Consider the following 17,291-nt stretch of genomic DNA (forward strand, 5'->3'; position numbering starts at 1 on the left):
TGGGAGACACAAGGCCAATTCCGTAAAGTACTTGCCAAAATATTAATTGAGGGAGGTAGTTTGGAACTTATATTACTTACGGAACAGGCCCTTTTTTCAAAGATTAAATTTGATAGGGATAGTGATTAGAAGGATCTACAAATTGGATAATTAGAATATTAAAAGGTAAAACTGACTGGTTTCAAGAGGTGGGGAAGGGAAAGAACGAAGAGAAACTACAAAAGAGAAGAAAAATTGATAGAAATATGAGAAGAGGTGATTATGCAGCGATAAGGACAGAATTGTCCGATGAGCAACGAGATGAAACTAAAAGATTACGAGAAATTGCACTGATTGGGGTGAGCTTCTCATGGGTTGGTGGGAAGAAGTGACGGATGCACCATTCGATGAGGTAGGCTGAAAATATTGAGTCTTGAACCTTTTAATTATTTATATTAAAAAATTAGATGTTTTCTTTTTTTAACTTCTGTATGTGGAGATCGGAAGATTGTTTATTTTAAATGATTGGAATTGCCCAATGTGTTAAAGTACTACAAAAGAACAATGAAAAAATAGTGGAAGATTGGTATTTAAAATGAAATTTTTAAAATGTGGTCTTCCAATACTAAATTCTTCCAAAATGAGAACTGCAAGGCCAATCAGATAAAGTGTGCAAAGTTCGAAATTGCTGATTAACCCAAATGTGGGCATGGCTTTTCATTTTGCAGTACATTCAAACAGGGAGTTTTGCCAGTATTGGAAAATTGTGTTTTAATAATTTTATTTCCCAATCTTCCATTATTTGTTTTTTTTTTAATTTTGTGTACATTCACAGTTTGCATTTAGAGCATTCTAAACCCAGAATCCCTATTCTCCTATCCCCACCTTTTGAAGAATTTATAAAAGTTCAAAAATCACTTACCCAATCCGATATAAGCTCCGGTAAGAATGCACAAAATGATAAGATATTCGATAACTTGTACTGGGAAGATTGAATCAATGATTTGACGACTGCAAATTGGCAGTTCACCTCTTGGCTCAACGGTGCACGAAAGCGAGTTTCCAAGGTCATTGACAAGATTTACAGAAATACGAGAAGCTGCACGAAGTGAGTGTTGAGTTGTATGGTTGATAATGACAGCTGATGAAATTCTAGCGAAAAGAAGGAAAGAAATGAACATGAATGCACATAAATCGAAAACACGAATAACTGCCATTGCTGCACGGTTGAACACATCACGTGGACTACTGTAGATGGTTAGAAGTGAAGCTGTTGTTGCAAGTGATGCACACATTGCACCAACTGTCATCCACAAGTTCTTCTTGTACTGAAATATTTTCTTACATTTGAGATCTGTTAAACATTTAAAACTTACATCAATGAACCCTTGGAAGGTGTATCTCACTGAAGCCATATCCATACGGTGATTTATTCCAGATGGTTTAATGTATCTCGCATCTTGAGCCATTTGATCAACTGCAGCAAATTTGACGAGGAAATCATTGAGATAGTAGAAGTGCACAAGAGCAAGAACTGCCAACACGATCAATTTGGCATGTTGAGTGTTGCGGCTCTAAAATTTAGAGAATTGATGCCAATTTGTTTTTACAAAAAATATGTTTCATTGGTCTCTCAATGGCATTAAGATGCCAAAATTGTTGATAGTTTAGAATAAAAAAAACGATTTTTGATGTGAAACTCTAAGATAAGATTGCCCGATCAAATTAAAAATTTGGAAATTTTTATGAAAGAATATGTAATCTACTATGTTGTTGAAATCATATGATTTTAGATAATTTAAATTTCTCAAAAAATGCTCAAACTCACATTGAAAACTTTAGCAACGAATCCTTGATTTTTGACAACAGGAATAGTTTGTTCTTCTTCATCGTCTTCATGAGACCAGATGACATCGATTGGTCGGTTCTTCTCGTTCGTTGCCGCAAGCGGCGAAAAAGCGGGCATTCTGGAAGATGAATAGTAGAGTTGTGATGGGAAAGAAAAAACTGAGAGCGAGTGAAAAGTGAAGAGCGGAAATATTGGGGCGGAGAGTGAATGAACTGAACACAAAGCAGTAGGAGTCAGAGGACAAATAAACAATTGTTAAGGTCAGCTGATTTCAGAGCATCACGTCTTTTTGTTTTGTTTATGACCATCAACGAATCACACGATCCGACCTTATGAACCCAGAGGGAACAAAGTATAATTCTAGAAAAGTACTTAGAAGCAAGTGTCTTTAAAACTTGTACTGTTGGGAAATTAATGATAAGATTTATTAGGTGAAATATATCACCAATTTTTATTGGAAAAAGGGTAAATCAAATTCCACACTCCAAAAAGTTTAAGGTTAATTAATATATTTAGTTAGTTTTTTGGTAAATTACCAAACTTTAGTAAAATATAGACTTTTAGAGAATTCAGAGCTATGTCTCATATTTGAACATTTACATTGTTGAAAGATTATTAATTAAACCATAATCATAAAATAAAATTCGTAGAAGCTCTGAACATAAATGAATTATTACCTTTTTAGAATTTATAAAATGACAGTTGTTCTTTATCAACTTCACGGAAACAAAGTCCGATACAGACTAAAAGTTCAAACCAAAAAAAAATGCAGAAGAGATAGAGCAATGTTGCGTCTAATTCTTATGACATTGAGGGTCACAAGGTTGCCAATTATCGAGTATTGAAAACCGAACTATCGATTTGTTTGCAGAATTACCAGTTACATTAAACTGGTGTTCTCTCAATGAAAGTGAATTTGATAAAAAGGCGTGCAGGCAAAGAGAACACCTTGGCAGAGAAAAAGAGATAGAACAACCGTTTGGTTTTGGAAAAAAAAGGCCAAGGACAGTTTGTGGTAAAAAACCAAAAAAAAGTCTCTATTACACAACAAGTGATAGCCAGACAGCCATTTTCTCAGTGGTATGACAAGATTTGTTTGCGTTGACAACTTTCTTCGTTTTCTTCGGACAAACAGTTTCGTTGAGGAACATAATTGTAATAGTACTGATATTGTAGAGATTCAGAGATAGATGCAGACAATGGGTCAATCCAATGCAGACGAATGGGTGCTAAAGGGCAGAAAGAAATGGGAGAACGGATTGGAGAAAGGGGGTTATTGAGTCATGGAATGATTAAAGTAGGTTGACGGTTGTTGGTTTCGAAATTGTTGTTCTACTGAAGAATTATGAAACAGATGTTCTAGAATTTTCACGAAAAAGAAAACAATTGTGTAGAAGTGAATAAACATGTTTTTAAAATATGAATTGGCATTCTCAATGCCAAAAAATACCAAGATGCAATCAAACCATGTGTGGTTCGGTAAGAAAATTTCATCTTGCCTATAGGTATTTTGAGGTTGCCTACGCTTGCCTACTAGAGTGAACGCGAATCTTTTTTATATCGGAATTTAATTTCAAGCATGTTCCTTACTTTAGTTCGCAGCTAAATTTAGAAAATAGGCAATGGGCATGAATGTATGTCACAGGCGCCTAAAAGCCGTGCCTGTCTACCGTTGAAGTCATAAATCCTTCATAAATCCTAGTAAACTCTGTGTTACAGCTGATAGTACGGTATTCTTTATTTAAACTTAGATCTAGTTGCTAAGTTTAGTTGGATGTATTGAAATGGAGGGTTTTTTCTCAGTCTCTGGAACTGTGAAGCTTTGCTAAAAACTAATGATTCAAAATGCTAGCAATTCAAAATTGAAATCTAAATTAATGGGATTTCCAAACAAGTGAACGTAAACTAATGAGAGAGTATATTGAATGACTAGGTTAAAATGGCCTATATCCCTCCGAATCAAGTGAAAATGAGAGCCAGTATGCATCCAGAAATGACAGATACACACTCTCATCCATTGCCTTTTTCCAATTCTCAGTCATATTTTGGCGAGTGAGAGCGGCGGGCGGACACGGACACGGACAACCAGACGCACAGAGTCGGTACCAAGCAGCACCGGCCGTCTCGTACGTCTCTCTGTCCGTGCACAGTGAGAGACAGGAAGAAAAACTAGTGGAAATAGTGAGTAGGACATAGAGACGCAGACGTTTGCTAGATGAACATTTGCAACTCTGTGAGACAACTAGGAGCAAGAAAAAACGGACGATGATGTGAGACTAGAAATGTTTCAAATAATGTGTAAAAGCTGTAGGTTTTAGATTCATGAGGGTTTCGAGGAGAAACCAATCTGGCATTCAACAATAAATAGAATTAGGCCTGCCTTTTTCAAATCACAGGTTGAAGGACCGTAAATATTTGTGTCTCTAGGCATAGGTTAGGGATGGATAGAACGGTAAACAACCAAACAAACACTTTTTGAAAACTTTATTTCGAACACTTTTCTCAAGTTAAGATCCCACACGTTTTGGAGTCATTTTCAGGGGCTTCGGAGACGGAATGTACGGGATGCGAACTTCTGGGGCAGGATCCGATGGCAAGGTGGCTGGAACTGGAGCAGGGGCTGATGCGGCGGTTGTTTTGATGATGCATGGAGGATTCTTGCACGGTTTCTTGTAGAAATCTTTGTTTGCCTTCATAATCTCCAAAACATCAGGAGGAAGAAGCTGCAAAGAAGAAAATAAAAACATGTTTTGGTAAATGAAATGATAAGAGGAAATGGGTTCAAACTGACCACATCAAACTGCTTGTTGGCTTTTCCTTGGGGTGGTTTTGGAGGAGGAAGCATCACTGAATTTCCAGATTTCTTCACTCCAGCAGGTGTGCTCTGTGCACCATCGGGAGGCGGTGGAGCAGGACCAAGTGGATCAGTAGTTGTGGATCTTTCCAATGTAAGACGGACCGTTTTTGTGTTGTTGACACTCGCGTAGAGAAGCTGAAAGTAAGTTAATTACTAAAATAAAATAAGAAAAATACTACAATACCTTTCTAGCAGAGTCACGATCAAGAACATAAATGTCATTAACTTTAACAAGAATATCTCCATCCTTGACATAGTGACACGCATTGGAAGCCGATTGAACCATTGAAATAGTCACAGTTTTTGGATCAACTGCCATCTGTAAATCATCCATGAAAGTATAAATTGTCCCTGATTACTAACTCTATGAATGATAATCCCTGTTGCAGCACCTCCACGATAAGTGAAAGTCAACTCAACCATTTGAGTATTTGGACGACGTGGTGGCATTGGTTTTTCAGTGACAAGGCAATGATCGTCTCGCATGAATTCAATTGTCACTTTTCCGGGAAGTTTTGCACTAATTGCACGGATAAAGTCAGCAGTTGTCTTGATGTTCTGGAAATGTTTGATTAGTTGAAACGGAAAATCTTAAAATATTCCTTACAGTTTCTCCATTGACATTCAGAATCTCATCACCAGCAAATAGAACACCCATCAGTTGGCTACTCACATCCACATATGTAATCTGCAATGTGATTATTCAAGATCTCTTCGATTTTTGAATTGAAAATGAGTCTTTTTACAGCCTCGAAGGAAATTGCAACCGGACTTCTTATTTATTAAAGAGTGTTCTACTGTTCTACACATCAGGGCTTTTGAAGTTTTATTCGGCTCTCGACGCGAGCCCTGTGTTGGATTCTTTATTTACCTTTCCATTGACCACATCACATGCTACAACCACATTTTTCCGTTCGAATTGTACTTCTTCTTTTCCTTTTACATGAAAACTATTGTTGTTGGTTGCCATCTGTAAATAGTACGTGTCTATCTCACAGCAACCCACTCTCGCGTCTCCTGTAACTAGTCGAGCGTCTATGCCTTTGGACCCAGCGCACTCGCTGGCCTCCTTAGCTCAGTTGGTAGAGCGTGAGACTTTTAATCTTAAGGTCAGGGGTTCGAGTCCCCTAGGTGGCTTGATTTTTTGCAGTCTGAATATTAACTTACCCCGAATAGATTGATGCGAAGATGAAAGCAACTGTCGACAAGGAAATATTTGAAACTGATTCAGTTTCTCTTTTCACTTTTTATTTTCTGATTTTTTTCTGTGTAAAACGAATTCAAACGATGTCACGCGGGTATATTTATTAAATTAATTAAATTATTTATTATTAATTAAAATTATTATATTTTGATGAGATCAATGGAATGGAACAATCCAATCAGCGTTGTCTTCTGCTTTTGTCACTTTCTTTTCACTTCCTCTTACAAACTTTGAAAGTCTTGAACGAATTGTATTCAGATCTTTGCTGTATGTTGGGGCGCTGAAATTAATTAATATTAGATTATTTTCTCCTGATTTGAGTAATTCACCTATGAGCTCTAGCTTCGGACGTTGTGTCATTATCAGATTCTTCAGTTTGAACAGTTTCCATAGCTTTTTCAGCTGGTTTCATAGTTGTAGTTGTGATTCCAAGAAGACGTTGGAAACTTGGTGGCATTGTCAATGCAGGCATTGTTGGCATTCCAGGAATTGGAGTGAAAGTTGGGAAAGTATGTGGAGCAAGAGTTGGAAGAGTTGGAAGGCCTTCTGCAGACAGGACTGGTACAGGTACTGGAATGAATTGTGGAAGTGGAAGAAGTGGTGGAAGAAGTGGAAGTGTCATTGGAAGTGGTTTAGCTGGAGCTCTTTTCACTGAACGATTAGCTTTTTGAGCTGGAAGTGTAACAACTGCTGGAGCACGTCGGATTCCTGTAGAAGCTGGACGAAGAGATTTAGCAAAAGGAGCATATGCCGATAATGATGGGAGGGGTGATCTGAAGAATAGATTAAAGAAAAAATGGAATAAATGTTAAACCTTCGAACATCTCCTCTCGGTCTTAAAGCACTTGCTCTCGGTACAACTTCATAACATGCAACGAATCCTGAAATGTTGAAATTAATTGAATTTTGAAGTCAAATATATTGATCAACTGAAAATTATATAGAAGCAATTTTTCTGGACTGGTTTTTTTTGCGATTTCGTGCAAGACGAAGAAAATATGAGAATCGAAATTTGGTTATTTATAGAACGTTTCAATTTATTGACGTACAAGCAGAATTCATATTGGGTAAAATTGTTATGACTAAGAAGTTTTGGATATGTCAAATAAATTAGTTATGTATTTTTCTTAATATTTTTTAAAACAAATTTGAACATATTTTAACCCAATTAGATAAATATTTCCTTTACCATTTAGAGCTAAATTTAGGGATAAATCAACGAAACAATCGAAAAACTAACCGATGACACAAACAGCTAACAGAAGAAGCTTCATTGTTGATTCTTTCCACAAAAATGAGAAGACGAAAAAGATAGAATAAGCCTCGAAGGCGTCGCTTCTTATCACTTTTCTTCCTACGATTTCTCGTTTTGCCCTTATCAATTAGCCATCATTTTGTGGAAATCTCAATGAAAATTCCCGTTGAAAATGAAAAAAGACAATGGATATCCACCACTTGTACACTGTCTTCAATAAGATGAAAGTTCAGCTAACATTAGTTTTTACAAACAGGGATATATTGGATTATCGTGATATTGAACTTGCTAGATTTTTATTTAATTCTATGTTGTTCAGAACATTAGTGTTCGCTGTCAATTTTTAACATATACTTTGTAAAGTATCCCACTTGTGACATGGTTTTACAACAATGCTATGCAAATTTGAGGACACTCAAATAATGGGCGGGACATAGATGATACTCGAGGTGGTACTGTTATAATCGTACCATTTTTATTTTCGCAGTACAATGCGAACGTGCGTCTTCTTTTTCTGTCTACTATTCGTTATGTAAGTTTATATGAAAAAAGTTTTATTTTAAATTAAAACTTTGACACAATAAAAAGTTTCCGAAGCATCTAAAACATCTAGTGGAATCTAGATCATCTAGTTCAAAAGATTCTCCAATTGAAAAATTTGGCTGAGCTACAGAAATCGTCAAGGGAAAAATTTACAAAACTTTTTGAAATTATCAATCCAATTCTTCAAAATATCCCTTTGTATCATTACAATATATCTCAGATGCCTTGCAAGACGAGATGCCAATCAGAAGCTGAAGGCATGCTGTGCTCGACAGAAAACCGCTGACAAAATGTGCAAAAAGAGGTTCTGTGATTTTGAAGCCATTCACCAAGGAAATGTAAGAATCAGTATTTCAATTCAAAAATGTAATATATATTTAGATGCTTCACTATTTGAACACATGTGGTCCAAAAAATCAGACTGTGCAGTTGATGTGGGATTGTGCATCTTCAAGAGCCGATCATACAGAGTGTTGCAAGAAAAAGTATTCACTTTATTTAATGTAGATATTTATTTTTTTATTTCAGTAACGTTCTTCCGGCATGTCTTCCATACTGTGCAGCACAAGGAACTGTACCGAATGAGCAAGTGACACATGTATTCTGTATGCAAAACTTCAACAATATCCGCGAATGTTTCCGTTCTCACCTTGAAAAGAGACCTAATATTTTTGGAGATAATTGATTAGTGCGGGAATTATGTTATTTGTGAAGATTATTTTGATATTTATTGATAAAAACAAACTGTAGTATTTTTTCTGGGAGTCGTCTGTGCAATACTAATTTTTGACGCAATATTTTATTCAGAATTTTAGTTGGAAATTCGGACACAAATTAGAAGCTGCTAGAACTAAAGTAGAATTTTACAAAAACTCATTTAGTTTTTAGTTTTCTAAAATTGGATACTCGCTTAGCTTTTGTAGCTATTAGCAAAATAAGTTGACATTTCAAACTGAATATGTTTTTACCAACGTTTCATAATATTCTCTGACCTTCAAAAAACATGTGTTTTATATTCCGATTGCTGCTGTAATTTAATTCCAAAAACCGATAAAAACATTCTGACCTGACAAGCACCACCCCTTTAAATCTGATTTGGTTTTTTGCTATAGTTGCAGAGCCACTAATTTTTAAAATCCGACGAATTTTTTTTTTCAATTTTTCACTATAATTTTCAACTGTATTTTCGAACCTTTTATAAGGTTTTTGATACCAAAATGCTTAATTTTAAATTCAAATATATTTAAAAGTTATAATTCAAACTAGGCACATACATACAACCTGATCAGTTTTTGGATTAGAGTTAACTTTTAAAAAGTTTGCCGGCTTATAACGGTTAGTTGAAACTTGTTAGCTTGAATTATTAGTTTTTGAGTAATTTTATTTTCAAATGACATTAAAAATCACCAAAGACCAAAAGTATTTCGACGTGCACTGAATCTATCTAACACTACTCAGAAATTAAAGTATTAATACAATGTTTAACAAACTACCAATTTATTCCCCAACTCTTAAAATGTTCTACTTATAACAACCTATACTTATTGTTTACACCCACCAATTTGCCAATTTTTATTTTGAAAACGAGAACTGATTTTGTTTTTGAAACCTATACATTTCATTAAACATGTTTCTAAGAGTTTGGTCAAATTGATCTTTTTCTCATGGTATCTGGCTTCTAGTTTGGGAAATAATGCAATAAGCAATATTGCCAAACACAAATTCCGGAAGGCTTCAGTTTTCATCAACACAACTCTTAGTATTATTATTATTTGTTCCCCCTGCCAAATCTACAACTGCACCAAAACTTGATATATTTGCAGTTAAAATGGCAATGTACACTAATCAAACAGCAGAAGAACTTGAAACATGGAGATGTACATCAGACGGAATTTTCAAATCACAAAACTCTATCTGGATGAAAATCAACTTTGTATTCGTATTTATTTTGATTTTTCTAACATTTTATCTGAGTTTCAAGGCAGCTAGAGTTCTCAAAAATCATAATGTTTATTCAAAAGGTTCACAGATTCTTCTTATGATTACGTTATTAAATGCAAACTTGAATCAATTAATATTCCTTGAAATTAGGGTAAAATTTTGATCTCATTTTGATCTCAGAAAACGTTGAATTTTTTTTTAGATAAGACATTTGGTTCACATATTTATAAATTCAGAGGATCCGTGTAAAATTGAATTTCACAGTCCTGAATGTACATATGATCAAACTATTTACGCATTTACTAGTGTTATGTCAACTGGGCTTCTTTCGGCTTTAACTTTCGATCGGTAATATTTATTCCTTCATTTTAATGTTTTTTCAAAGAAAGTGAATCTTTTTTCTCTCTTGCATTAAAAAAACAAAAATGTTTCCAGATTTTTTGCTCTATATGCATCTACGGTCTATGTTCGAAATTCTAAGGATTCAGCCTATATGCTTATCACGGTTTCGGTAAGTGAAGACATATTTTATTTCAAGGAAACGCCATGGAAGATTCTCCGAAAATTTTTAAATGAAATTTAACAAAACAAATTTTGAAGTTAAAATTCAGATAATTGTTACTGTGATCGTTCATATACGTACATATGGTGGAGTATCTCGTGCTGGATATGTTCCATCTTGTACATATCCTCCACAATTATCTCTAAATACTTATCAAGTTGTGAATAATGCAATTTTCTGGATAATAATGGCAAATTGTGTTTTGACAATTGCTGTTCTTCTACTAAATATTTATAAAGACAAAAGGTTGATCATTTTTTATTTTGAAAAATTGTTTGAAAATAATCAATTCAGAATCAAAAAATCAGTTTTCGACACTAAAACACGCTACAACTCTTTTGAAAACGTGCTGACGACAAAAGCAATATGCAGTGTTACCTCAACTCAATTTGTTTTTTTGAGCTTTTCAACAGCGGCACGTAAGTTAAAACCACACGTTTTGGAGATCAAACAAATAATTTTAAACATGTGGTTTCAGTTGCAATTATTCGTACTCTGGAAGCCGGAATGTCAGAAGAAGTATTTCATATTAATATTCAATATATCAATGTGAGTTTTTAAAATAGTATCTAGGATTATCAAATTTTCAGGGAGGAGTATATGGAAATCTATCAATTCCTGTTCTGATTTATTTAAAAACCAACCAATGTATTTTACAACGGAGGAAGTCAATTGATAAAATGACAAATCATACTGGAACCGTGGATTCCCACATATCTTCGTTGAAAACTGCTTGGGAAACTTAAAATTCCTCAATCCAGAAACATTATTCAAATCTAATTTTCTTTGGATTTTCTAAGAATCATAAAACTGCAGAAGTACTATAAATATTTTTCTGAAAAATGACAAAAGGGATTTCAATTGTGAAATATTTTATTTTTCTAAATTACAATTATAGTCGAGGAAAATTAAATTTCAATTTTCTTGTTCCAGAGGAGTGTGCCATTTTTATCAGCAATTAAGCACATTTTATTGTAAAATTATTTTATAAGAAGGTTATATTTTAAATTATTATTACAACTAAAATAATGTTTCTTGGTTTCCCGTCTTTTTTCCCCAAAGGGACTTCAACGTATCAAAGTGATCAAAGCTCGTTTCATTTTTGTTTTGCAATCTTTGAATCATTATCCGACGTTTTTTTGCGATTTGTTTATCTTGATATAGTATGATAAGAGGAAGAAGGAAGTTTGAATAAGTGAGACCCTGAATTAAAAATTAATTTGGATTAAAATCAGGATAAAAAATACCGTCAAATATGAAATAATCAAATGAAACCATTCTAGTGGAATTGAGTCCCTGAACCGGATAAATACAGAAGCTGTAAAAATGTAATTCTTATCTATTTAGATTGATTGAAAACTTACTAATTGAAGAAGTCGGGCCGACACATAAAATTTGAGAGAAAATAACAATGCACACGGATTTTGTGGCTAAGTAGTTTTCGTATGACTTGTATCGAGAATTAATATTGTAGACATTATGCACCATTCTGAAATTAAAAAGTGAATATATTGAGTCCTAAAATCAAGAGATACAGTGCTGGCCAAAAAGATATCCACTTTTGGTTTTTTGTGTGTAACTTTTTTCTAAGTGGTTATTTTGTTTTGAAACTTCACCACAGTGTTCACAAATTCTAAAAACACAATATTCATCAAAAATGTTCAACAGATTTTGAAAAAACTTCAGAAAAATTCAAAAAAATCGAAAAACTAGAAATATTGAAAAAACCGAGATTGCAAGGAAATGACAATTAAAGTACCGGAATATGAGCAATTGGATTTAAAAACAACATAATTATGCTTAATACTTTGTCGCGTATCCGTTTGCATCAATAACAGCTTGACAACGACGTGGCATCGAGTCGATCAGCTTGTGAATAACTGACATGGGGATAGCTTTCCAAGCGTTTTCCAACTGGTTGAATTTGGCATCTGCATTTGAAGCCCGAATACCTCCAAGACGTCTTTCCAACTCTTCCCACAAATGCTCTATTGGATTCAAGTCCGGAGACTGACTTGGCCAATCGAGCAAATGCACACGACGACGTTGAAACCAGGAACGCACATGAAGAGAAGTATGCTTAGGATCGTTATCCTGCTGAAACACGAAGCCACGGCCCACATTTTGAAGTGCCCAGGGTCGCATTGTAGTTTCCAAGATGTTTTCGTATTGAAAACGATCCATAATGCTTTGGATTCTCCTTAGTGGGCCCATGGAAGTGCTGGTGAAGCACCCCCACACCATGACGCTCCCACCTCCATGCTTAACGGTTGGGCATTGATACTTTGGAGAGTACCTAGAGCCAACAGGACGACGTACCCAGGAATTTCCATCACCCCCGAACAAATTGAACTTGCTTTCGTCAGACCAGATGTGTTTAGCCCATTCCTGACGTCCCCAACGAAGATGCGCTTTTGCCCACGCAACTCGAGCCATGCGATTTTTCTTACTGATGAACGGTTTCTTGACTGGCTTTCGTCCGTGTAGTCCTGCTTGCTGTAAACGTCGACGAACAGTTCGTTTACTTGGTACAGGTTCATTTGGAGAACTTATAATCATTTGAATATCCGTGGCGGTCCTATGCGGATCTTCTCTTGCTGATCGGAGGATGTTGCGATCCATCCTATGGGTTGTCACTCGAGGCCTGCCGGGCGAGATTCTCAAAGCGACGGATTTCTAAACATTTATTATTAAAAAATAATATTTTTCGAACTCACCTCAGTTTGGTACTTCTTGATTACTTTCCAAATAGTCGACGGAGAACGTTGAATTTGCAGCGCGAGCATTTTCGTGGGTATTCCTTGTTCGAAGCCAGCTACAATGGCTTTCTTGACGTCCAAGGAAAGATTTTTACACCCAACAGATTTTACCATACCTTAAAAATAATTTATCAACCAAACAAATCCAGTGCAACAAACAGAGTGCGTTTTATTGATAATTCAAAAAAAATAATGAAAATTGGAAAAACGAAAAAATCAAAAAATTGAAATAAAATTCAGAAAAAATCGATAATCATGTAATGTTTGGTCCGCAAATTTGCGTAACATTTCGCTTTATGCACACGGAAAAATTCAAGTCAAATGGATGCTTGAGAAAAAAGTTACACACAAAAAACCAAAAGTGGATATCTTTTTGGCCAGCACTGTAGGTCCCGTCACCACAGCTTCATTTTATGTATCAAATTCACGAAATGAATTGAAGTTTGAGTATACCTTTTCTCGCGAATCTTATTATGAATGTATAGAAAAATGGCAAAAAACAATAAAACAATAAGAACACATATCCGAATATTGTTAACTTCGTGCAATTTCATAACCGACATTGGAGGAGGATATGTGCACATTAAAACGTAACTGGTATAGAACGCATCATAGAAAACCCAGTACAACGGCCCAATCGGAAGTACGATTTGTGATAGTATAAGAACAATAGAAGCCAGTGTCTGATGGTTGTGATAGGATGAACGAGGTTTAAAAGAAAATAGTCTGTCGAGAAATAGTGAGAAACAACAAAAACTTGAGAAAAGATTAGTATAGTAATAAAGATTCCCATCGAAAAAACATTGAGACGATTGGAAGAGAATGGCACACGGATCACTGGCATATACAATAGCGTGATAAAAAGCTCGCAGCTGAAAAGAACATGATTCTTACATCAATTTTAGTTGGAAAAGTCAAACAATTTCTCGCCCCAAACGAGCCGTGCTGAAGTCACACGCATCGTTACAAGGCTCATTGCCACGAAATATGAAACTTAAACTCTAATGAAATTATATGAAATTAATATTTTCTCTCTAATTTCAGACTCAAACGCTTGGTACGAATCACTCCAAGTTAGAATCGTCACAAATAGCACACTTACTCGAATTACCGCAGTGACACATTGATGAATGATTCCATTGATAATAGCTGAGAACAACAAATTCCGAGTGCAAGTTGGGAGGAGGTTTTGTTTTAGTAATACTCGTACAGATTTAGTTGTGGTAAAGAAACTGATAATAATGATTGAAATGATAAAACAGTGATTGAACTTCATTGAGTCTGATGTTAATACATTATGAACATCACTTCTAGCACATTCGGAAGACATTGCTTTTCAAATTAAAAAATAATAAGACAAAAATTGTCGAGTTAAAAGTTGGATGAATGAGAAAACTACTGCTCGGACGGGAGGTGTTAGCTTTTAAAATATGACTGGTCGATTCCCATCAGCCTCCTAATTAATTCCCTCGATAATTTTGAGATGTTTTGACGCGCACAAATTTTGCTTTTGCATGATCACTTTATGAGAATGATTTTTAATTCAGGACTCGATGTTTGTTCACAGTTAGGGTTCAAACTAAGTTTTTGAGAGTAGTCTGACCGTATGATAAATTTGTGATTTGGGAACAGTCTGAATAACTAAATGATCTATACTATTTGTAGAACATTTGACATCACATGTTCAGGATATAGACAAGTTCTTGGAGGATAAGTTTTAGGTGTTTTTATTTGTATTTTCTAGATGGGGCAAATGTAAACTTGGTGCTAGCTTCTTTCCTAAGTTTTGCCACTGCAGTTTGGCATCAGTATTCACTCTTTGTTGTCTTTACCGACACTGTGAGTATTCATTTCATTTATTCAAATTATCTTTAAAATAGAAAGAAAAAGAAGCGACCAAAATTAAACAGTTAATAAATAATAATTTATCTCATTGAACCAATTGAGTTTTTTTCTTATTTGCTTCCCGCTCCCATACAAAATCAAGAGACGCAAAGTGATCCGAAAATTCTTCTTTTTGGCTTTTTAGTTTTTTGATCAGTTTATGACGATGGGCAATTATTAGTTGTGTTTCATATATTACAATTAATGGAAGGAAAAAATTTGAGTAGGTTGCACCCTGAAACTATGAATATTATAAATGTTTTGATTATTCATGTACCGCCATAAATGCAAGTATTAAATGGAACCAATCCGGAGAAATCGATTGTCGAAATTGATTGAATATTGATGCTTAAAGTATTTATTATTTTTAAACCACAAATAATTTCCTGATAATACGAAAATCTTACGAACGAACGACGTAATACCAAGGCAAGTAATTTGAGAAAATATAATTATACATACTGCTCTGGTGGCCAAGAAATTCTCATAAGACTTATACCGGGAATCAGTATTATAGACATTAAATATCATTCTGAAAATATTAATTTGAGATTTGATCTTCTGGAAAATATACCGTGTCACCTTTTTTCTCGAGATTTATTGTGAATATACAGAAAAAGAGAACACATAAAAATAGTCCCCATGATAATTATCCGACTATCATTTATAAAATAAAATTTAGTTCCCGAAACTGACGAAGCTGGTGGATAATTGCACATTGGAACATAGCTCGTGTAATCTGAATCGTGAAATGTCCAAAATTGAATAGCAATTGGACATATTATTTGAAGAATAAGGAAAACAATAAAACCAAGTGTTTGATGGGAGTTGTAGAATGATCTTGGATTTAAAGAAAAAAGTCTGTCAAGGAATAGAGAAACACAATAAAAACTTGAGAAGAGGGCAGTTTGATAATATAAGAAATTATCATAAAAACAATCTGATGATTGAAATAGGATTGAGCATGGAGCATTTGAGTAACGGATCAAATGATACACAGTTTTCAACTGAAATAAATTATTTTTTCACTCAATTCAACAGAAAATCTATGAAATATAATAGATTGTCACCAAATTTTATAAGAAGTTTCATTTCCAGAGAAGTCGACATTTAATTTTTCAGTCCATTTTTGAATAAATGCTTTTTCAATAATAGAATCCAAGTGCTAGTCGAACTTACGCGAATTTCAGCGACTGTAGATTGGTGAAAAATTCCATTAACAATAGCCGATAGCAAAAGGTTTTTGGTACAAAATGGAAATACGTTTTTATACCAAAGAGTTTGAACAGCTAACGCTGTAGTAATGAAACTGACAACGATTATCATCAGAATAAATCCATGACTTAACATCATTATTGGAGATGTCAAAGCATTTTTAACATCTTCACTCGCACAAGCTGGATTCAAATTTTCCATTATTGGAGCTTTCTTTGCGTCGAAAAAAAGTTACAATAAAAAGAGAATATTCAGAAAGCTAGACTTTCTAAAGAACGACTAACTGAATAATTAACTCCCCAGGTATTTATTATTTTGACTTGCTTCGAAAGCATTTCATCAAACTCGTCTGTTACCAATTGATCTTACATTTCATAAAGTTCAATTTGGATTTTTACGAATTTTTAAAGTGCTGACTAACTTGGAAAATATGCGGAGTCAAGTAATCTAACAAGGGAACCCCGTACTTGATCCGTGGAAAGGACAAAGAAAAAGTATACCAATCGAAAGTTCATGTTACTGGCTACTCGAAAACGAAATAAAATTCTGCCAGTTTTGCCTATAAATCTGAAATTTTTGCGTCTGAAAATTGGTCTTTGCGCCTCTTGATTTTCAATACTTTCTCACTGTCTTCCGTTGAAAAACTATATTTTCAAGTGTAAAAAAGGCTACACAAAAGTTTTGCAACTGCGAACACCGATTGGATGGCCAAGTGGGGAACAACTCCGTCTCTTGAACATCTTTTCTAAAAAAATTTGGTTGCCGAGATATAGTTGTTTGACTTTCTAGAATATTCCAATGGTAAGCAGTTATTTTTCAAAAGTTTCCAGCTTGACAACCAAATTTTTTTAGAAAAAGTGTTCAACAAAAAAGTTTTAGATGAGGTCATGATCTACAACTTTTCAGCTGATCACTTTTTTGTGAGATTTTTTTTCAAAGACAAGATGTTTTACGAACATTGATTTGGTAAAACATGTTCATAACGCATCAGAAATAAAGTCTTGGACATTGAAAATAATGAAAAATAGCAATATGATAGTGCTCTACAAGATTTGGTACGTTTTGAAAAAAAATTCAAAAAAAAAAATTTTGAGCCAAATTTTCCCAAGGGTTTGGGTGGAGAAAAAATTGAAAACTTTCAAGAAAATAAAAATTTCTAAAAAGATTCCTTTACACGTGAAAATATAGTTTTTCAACGGAAGACAGTGAGAAAGTATTGAAAATCAAGAGGCGCAAAGACCAA

At 34.5% G+C, this 17,291-nt stretch overlaps 7 protein-coding genes and 5 non-coding genes across 12 annotated transcripts; 6 read left to right on the forward strand and 6 right to left on the reverse strand.

Annotated features, from left to right (window-relative positions):
- Positions 1–223: 223 nt before the first annotated feature.
- F18C5.10 (uncharacterized protein) lies at positions 224–1,946 on the reverse strand. The gene is made up of 4 exons (NM_182224.5): positions 1,808–1,946; positions 1,356–1,553; positions 902–1,307; positions 224–396 (listed from the first exon to the last, which is right to left on the reverse strand). The coding sequence occupies exons 1-4, from the start codon at positions 1,943–1,945 to the stop codon at positions 260–262; spliced, it is 879 nt and encodes a 292-aa protein (NP_872024.1). The 5' UTR covers position 1,946; the 3' UTR covers positions 224–259.
- Positions 1,947–3,900: 1,954 nt separating this feature from the next.
- F18C5.14 lies at positions 3,901–3,969 on the forward strand. The gene has a single exon (NR_051236.1). It is a non-coding gene; the product is annotated as an Unclassified non-coding RNA F18C5.14 (non-coding RNA).
- A 326-nt stretch (positions 3,970–4,295) lies between these two features.
- On the reverse strand, positions 4,296–5,898 carry mpz-3 (PDZ domain-containing protein). Its single transcript, NM_062924.6, has 7 exons — positions 5,853–5,898; positions 5,557–5,655; positions 5,293–5,373; positions 5,049–5,243; positions 4,870–5,004; positions 4,620–4,820; positions 4,296–4,551 (listed from the first exon to the last, which is right to left on the reverse strand). Exons 2-7 carry the CDS (start codon positions 5,653–5,655, stop codon positions 4,336–4,338), a joined length of 927 nt encoding a protein of 308 aa, NP_495325.2. The 5' UTR covers positions 5,853–5,898; the 3' UTR covers positions 4,296–4,335.
- On the forward strand, positions 5,750–5,822 carry F18C5.t1. Its single transcript has one exon. It is a non-coding gene; the product is annotated as a tRNA-Lys (tRNA).
- F18C5.13 lies at positions 5,862–5,984 on the forward strand. The gene has a single exon (NR_051237.1). It is a non-coding gene; the product is annotated as an Unclassified non-coding RNA F18C5.13 (non-coding RNA).
- Positions 5,979–7,230, reverse strand: F18C5.5 (Vegetative cell wall protein gp1-like). The gene is made up of 4 exons (NM_062925.6): positions 7,130–7,230; positions 6,704–6,770; positions 6,219–6,662; positions 5,979–6,169 (listed from the first exon to the last, which is right to left on the reverse strand). The coding sequence occupies exons 1-4, from the start codon at positions 7,161–7,163 to the stop codon at positions 6,046–6,048; spliced, it is 669 nt and encodes a 222-aa protein (NP_495326.1). The 5' UTR covers positions 7,164–7,230; the 3' UTR covers positions 5,979–6,045.
- A 401-nt stretch (positions 7,231–7,631) lies between these two features.
- Positions 7,632–8,436, forward strand: dbd-6 (DB domain-containing protein). The gene is made up of 4 exons (NM_062926.4): positions 7,632–7,676; positions 7,908–8,025; positions 8,069–8,172; positions 8,216–8,436. Exons 1-4 carry the CDS (start codon positions 7,636–7,638, stop codon positions 8,370–8,372), a joined length of 420 nt encoding a protein of 139 aa, NP_495327.1. The 5' UTR covers positions 7,632–7,635; the 3' UTR covers positions 8,373–8,436.
- Positions 8,437–9,508: 1,072 nt separating this feature from the next.
- On the forward strand, positions 9,509–11,203 carry sra-27 (Serpentine receptor class alpha-27). The gene is made up of 7 exons (NM_062927.3): positions 9,509–9,779; positions 9,831–9,976; positions 10,064–10,139; positions 10,240–10,436; positions 10,485–10,609; positions 10,669–10,739; positions 10,781–11,203. The coding sequence occupies exons 1-7, from the start codon at positions 9,516–9,518 to the stop codon at positions 10,934–10,936; spliced, it is 1,035 nt and encodes a 344-aa protein (NP_495328.2). The 5' UTR covers positions 9,509–9,515; the 3' UTR covers positions 10,937–11,203.
- 21ur-15425 lies at positions 10,939–10,959 on the reverse strand. The gene has a single exon (NR_051238.1).
- sra-28 (Serpentine receptor class alpha-28) lies at positions 11,049–14,279 on the reverse strand (the record flags this gene model as incomplete). Its single annotated transcript, NM_062928.2, has 5 exons — positions 11,049–11,393; positions 11,438–11,508; positions 11,555–11,679; positions 13,403–13,821; positions 14,052–14,279. 5 exons carry the CDS (start codon positions 14,277–14,279, stop codon positions 11,211–11,213), a joined length of 1,026 nt encoding a protein of 341 aa, NP_495329.1. The 3' UTR covers positions 11,049–11,210.
- Positions 14,280–14,503: 224 nt separating this feature from the next.
- Positions 14,504–14,524, forward strand: 21ur-12158. The gene has a single exon (NR_051239.1).
- Positions 14,525–14,879: 355 nt separating this feature from the next.
- sra-29 (Serpentine receptor class alpha-29) lies at positions 14,880–16,249 on the reverse strand (the record flags this gene model as incomplete). The annotated part of the gene is made up of 5 exons (NM_001306576.1): positions 14,880–15,068; positions 15,111–15,181; positions 15,241–15,365; positions 15,416–15,840; positions 16,013–16,249. 5 exons carry the CDS (start codon positions 16,247–16,249, stop codon positions 14,880–14,882), a joined length of 1,047 nt encoding a protein of 348 aa, NP_001293505.1.
- Positions 16,250–17,291: the final 1,042 nt, after the last annotated feature.

The sequence above is a fragment of the Caenorhabditis elegans genome, chromosome II (genome assembly GCF_000002985.6).
Source record: "Caenorhabditis elegans chromosome II".
NCBI classification, from domain to species: domain Eukaryota; kingdom Metazoa; phylum Nematoda; class Chromadorea; order Rhabditida; family Rhabditidae; genus Caenorhabditis; species Caenorhabditis elegans.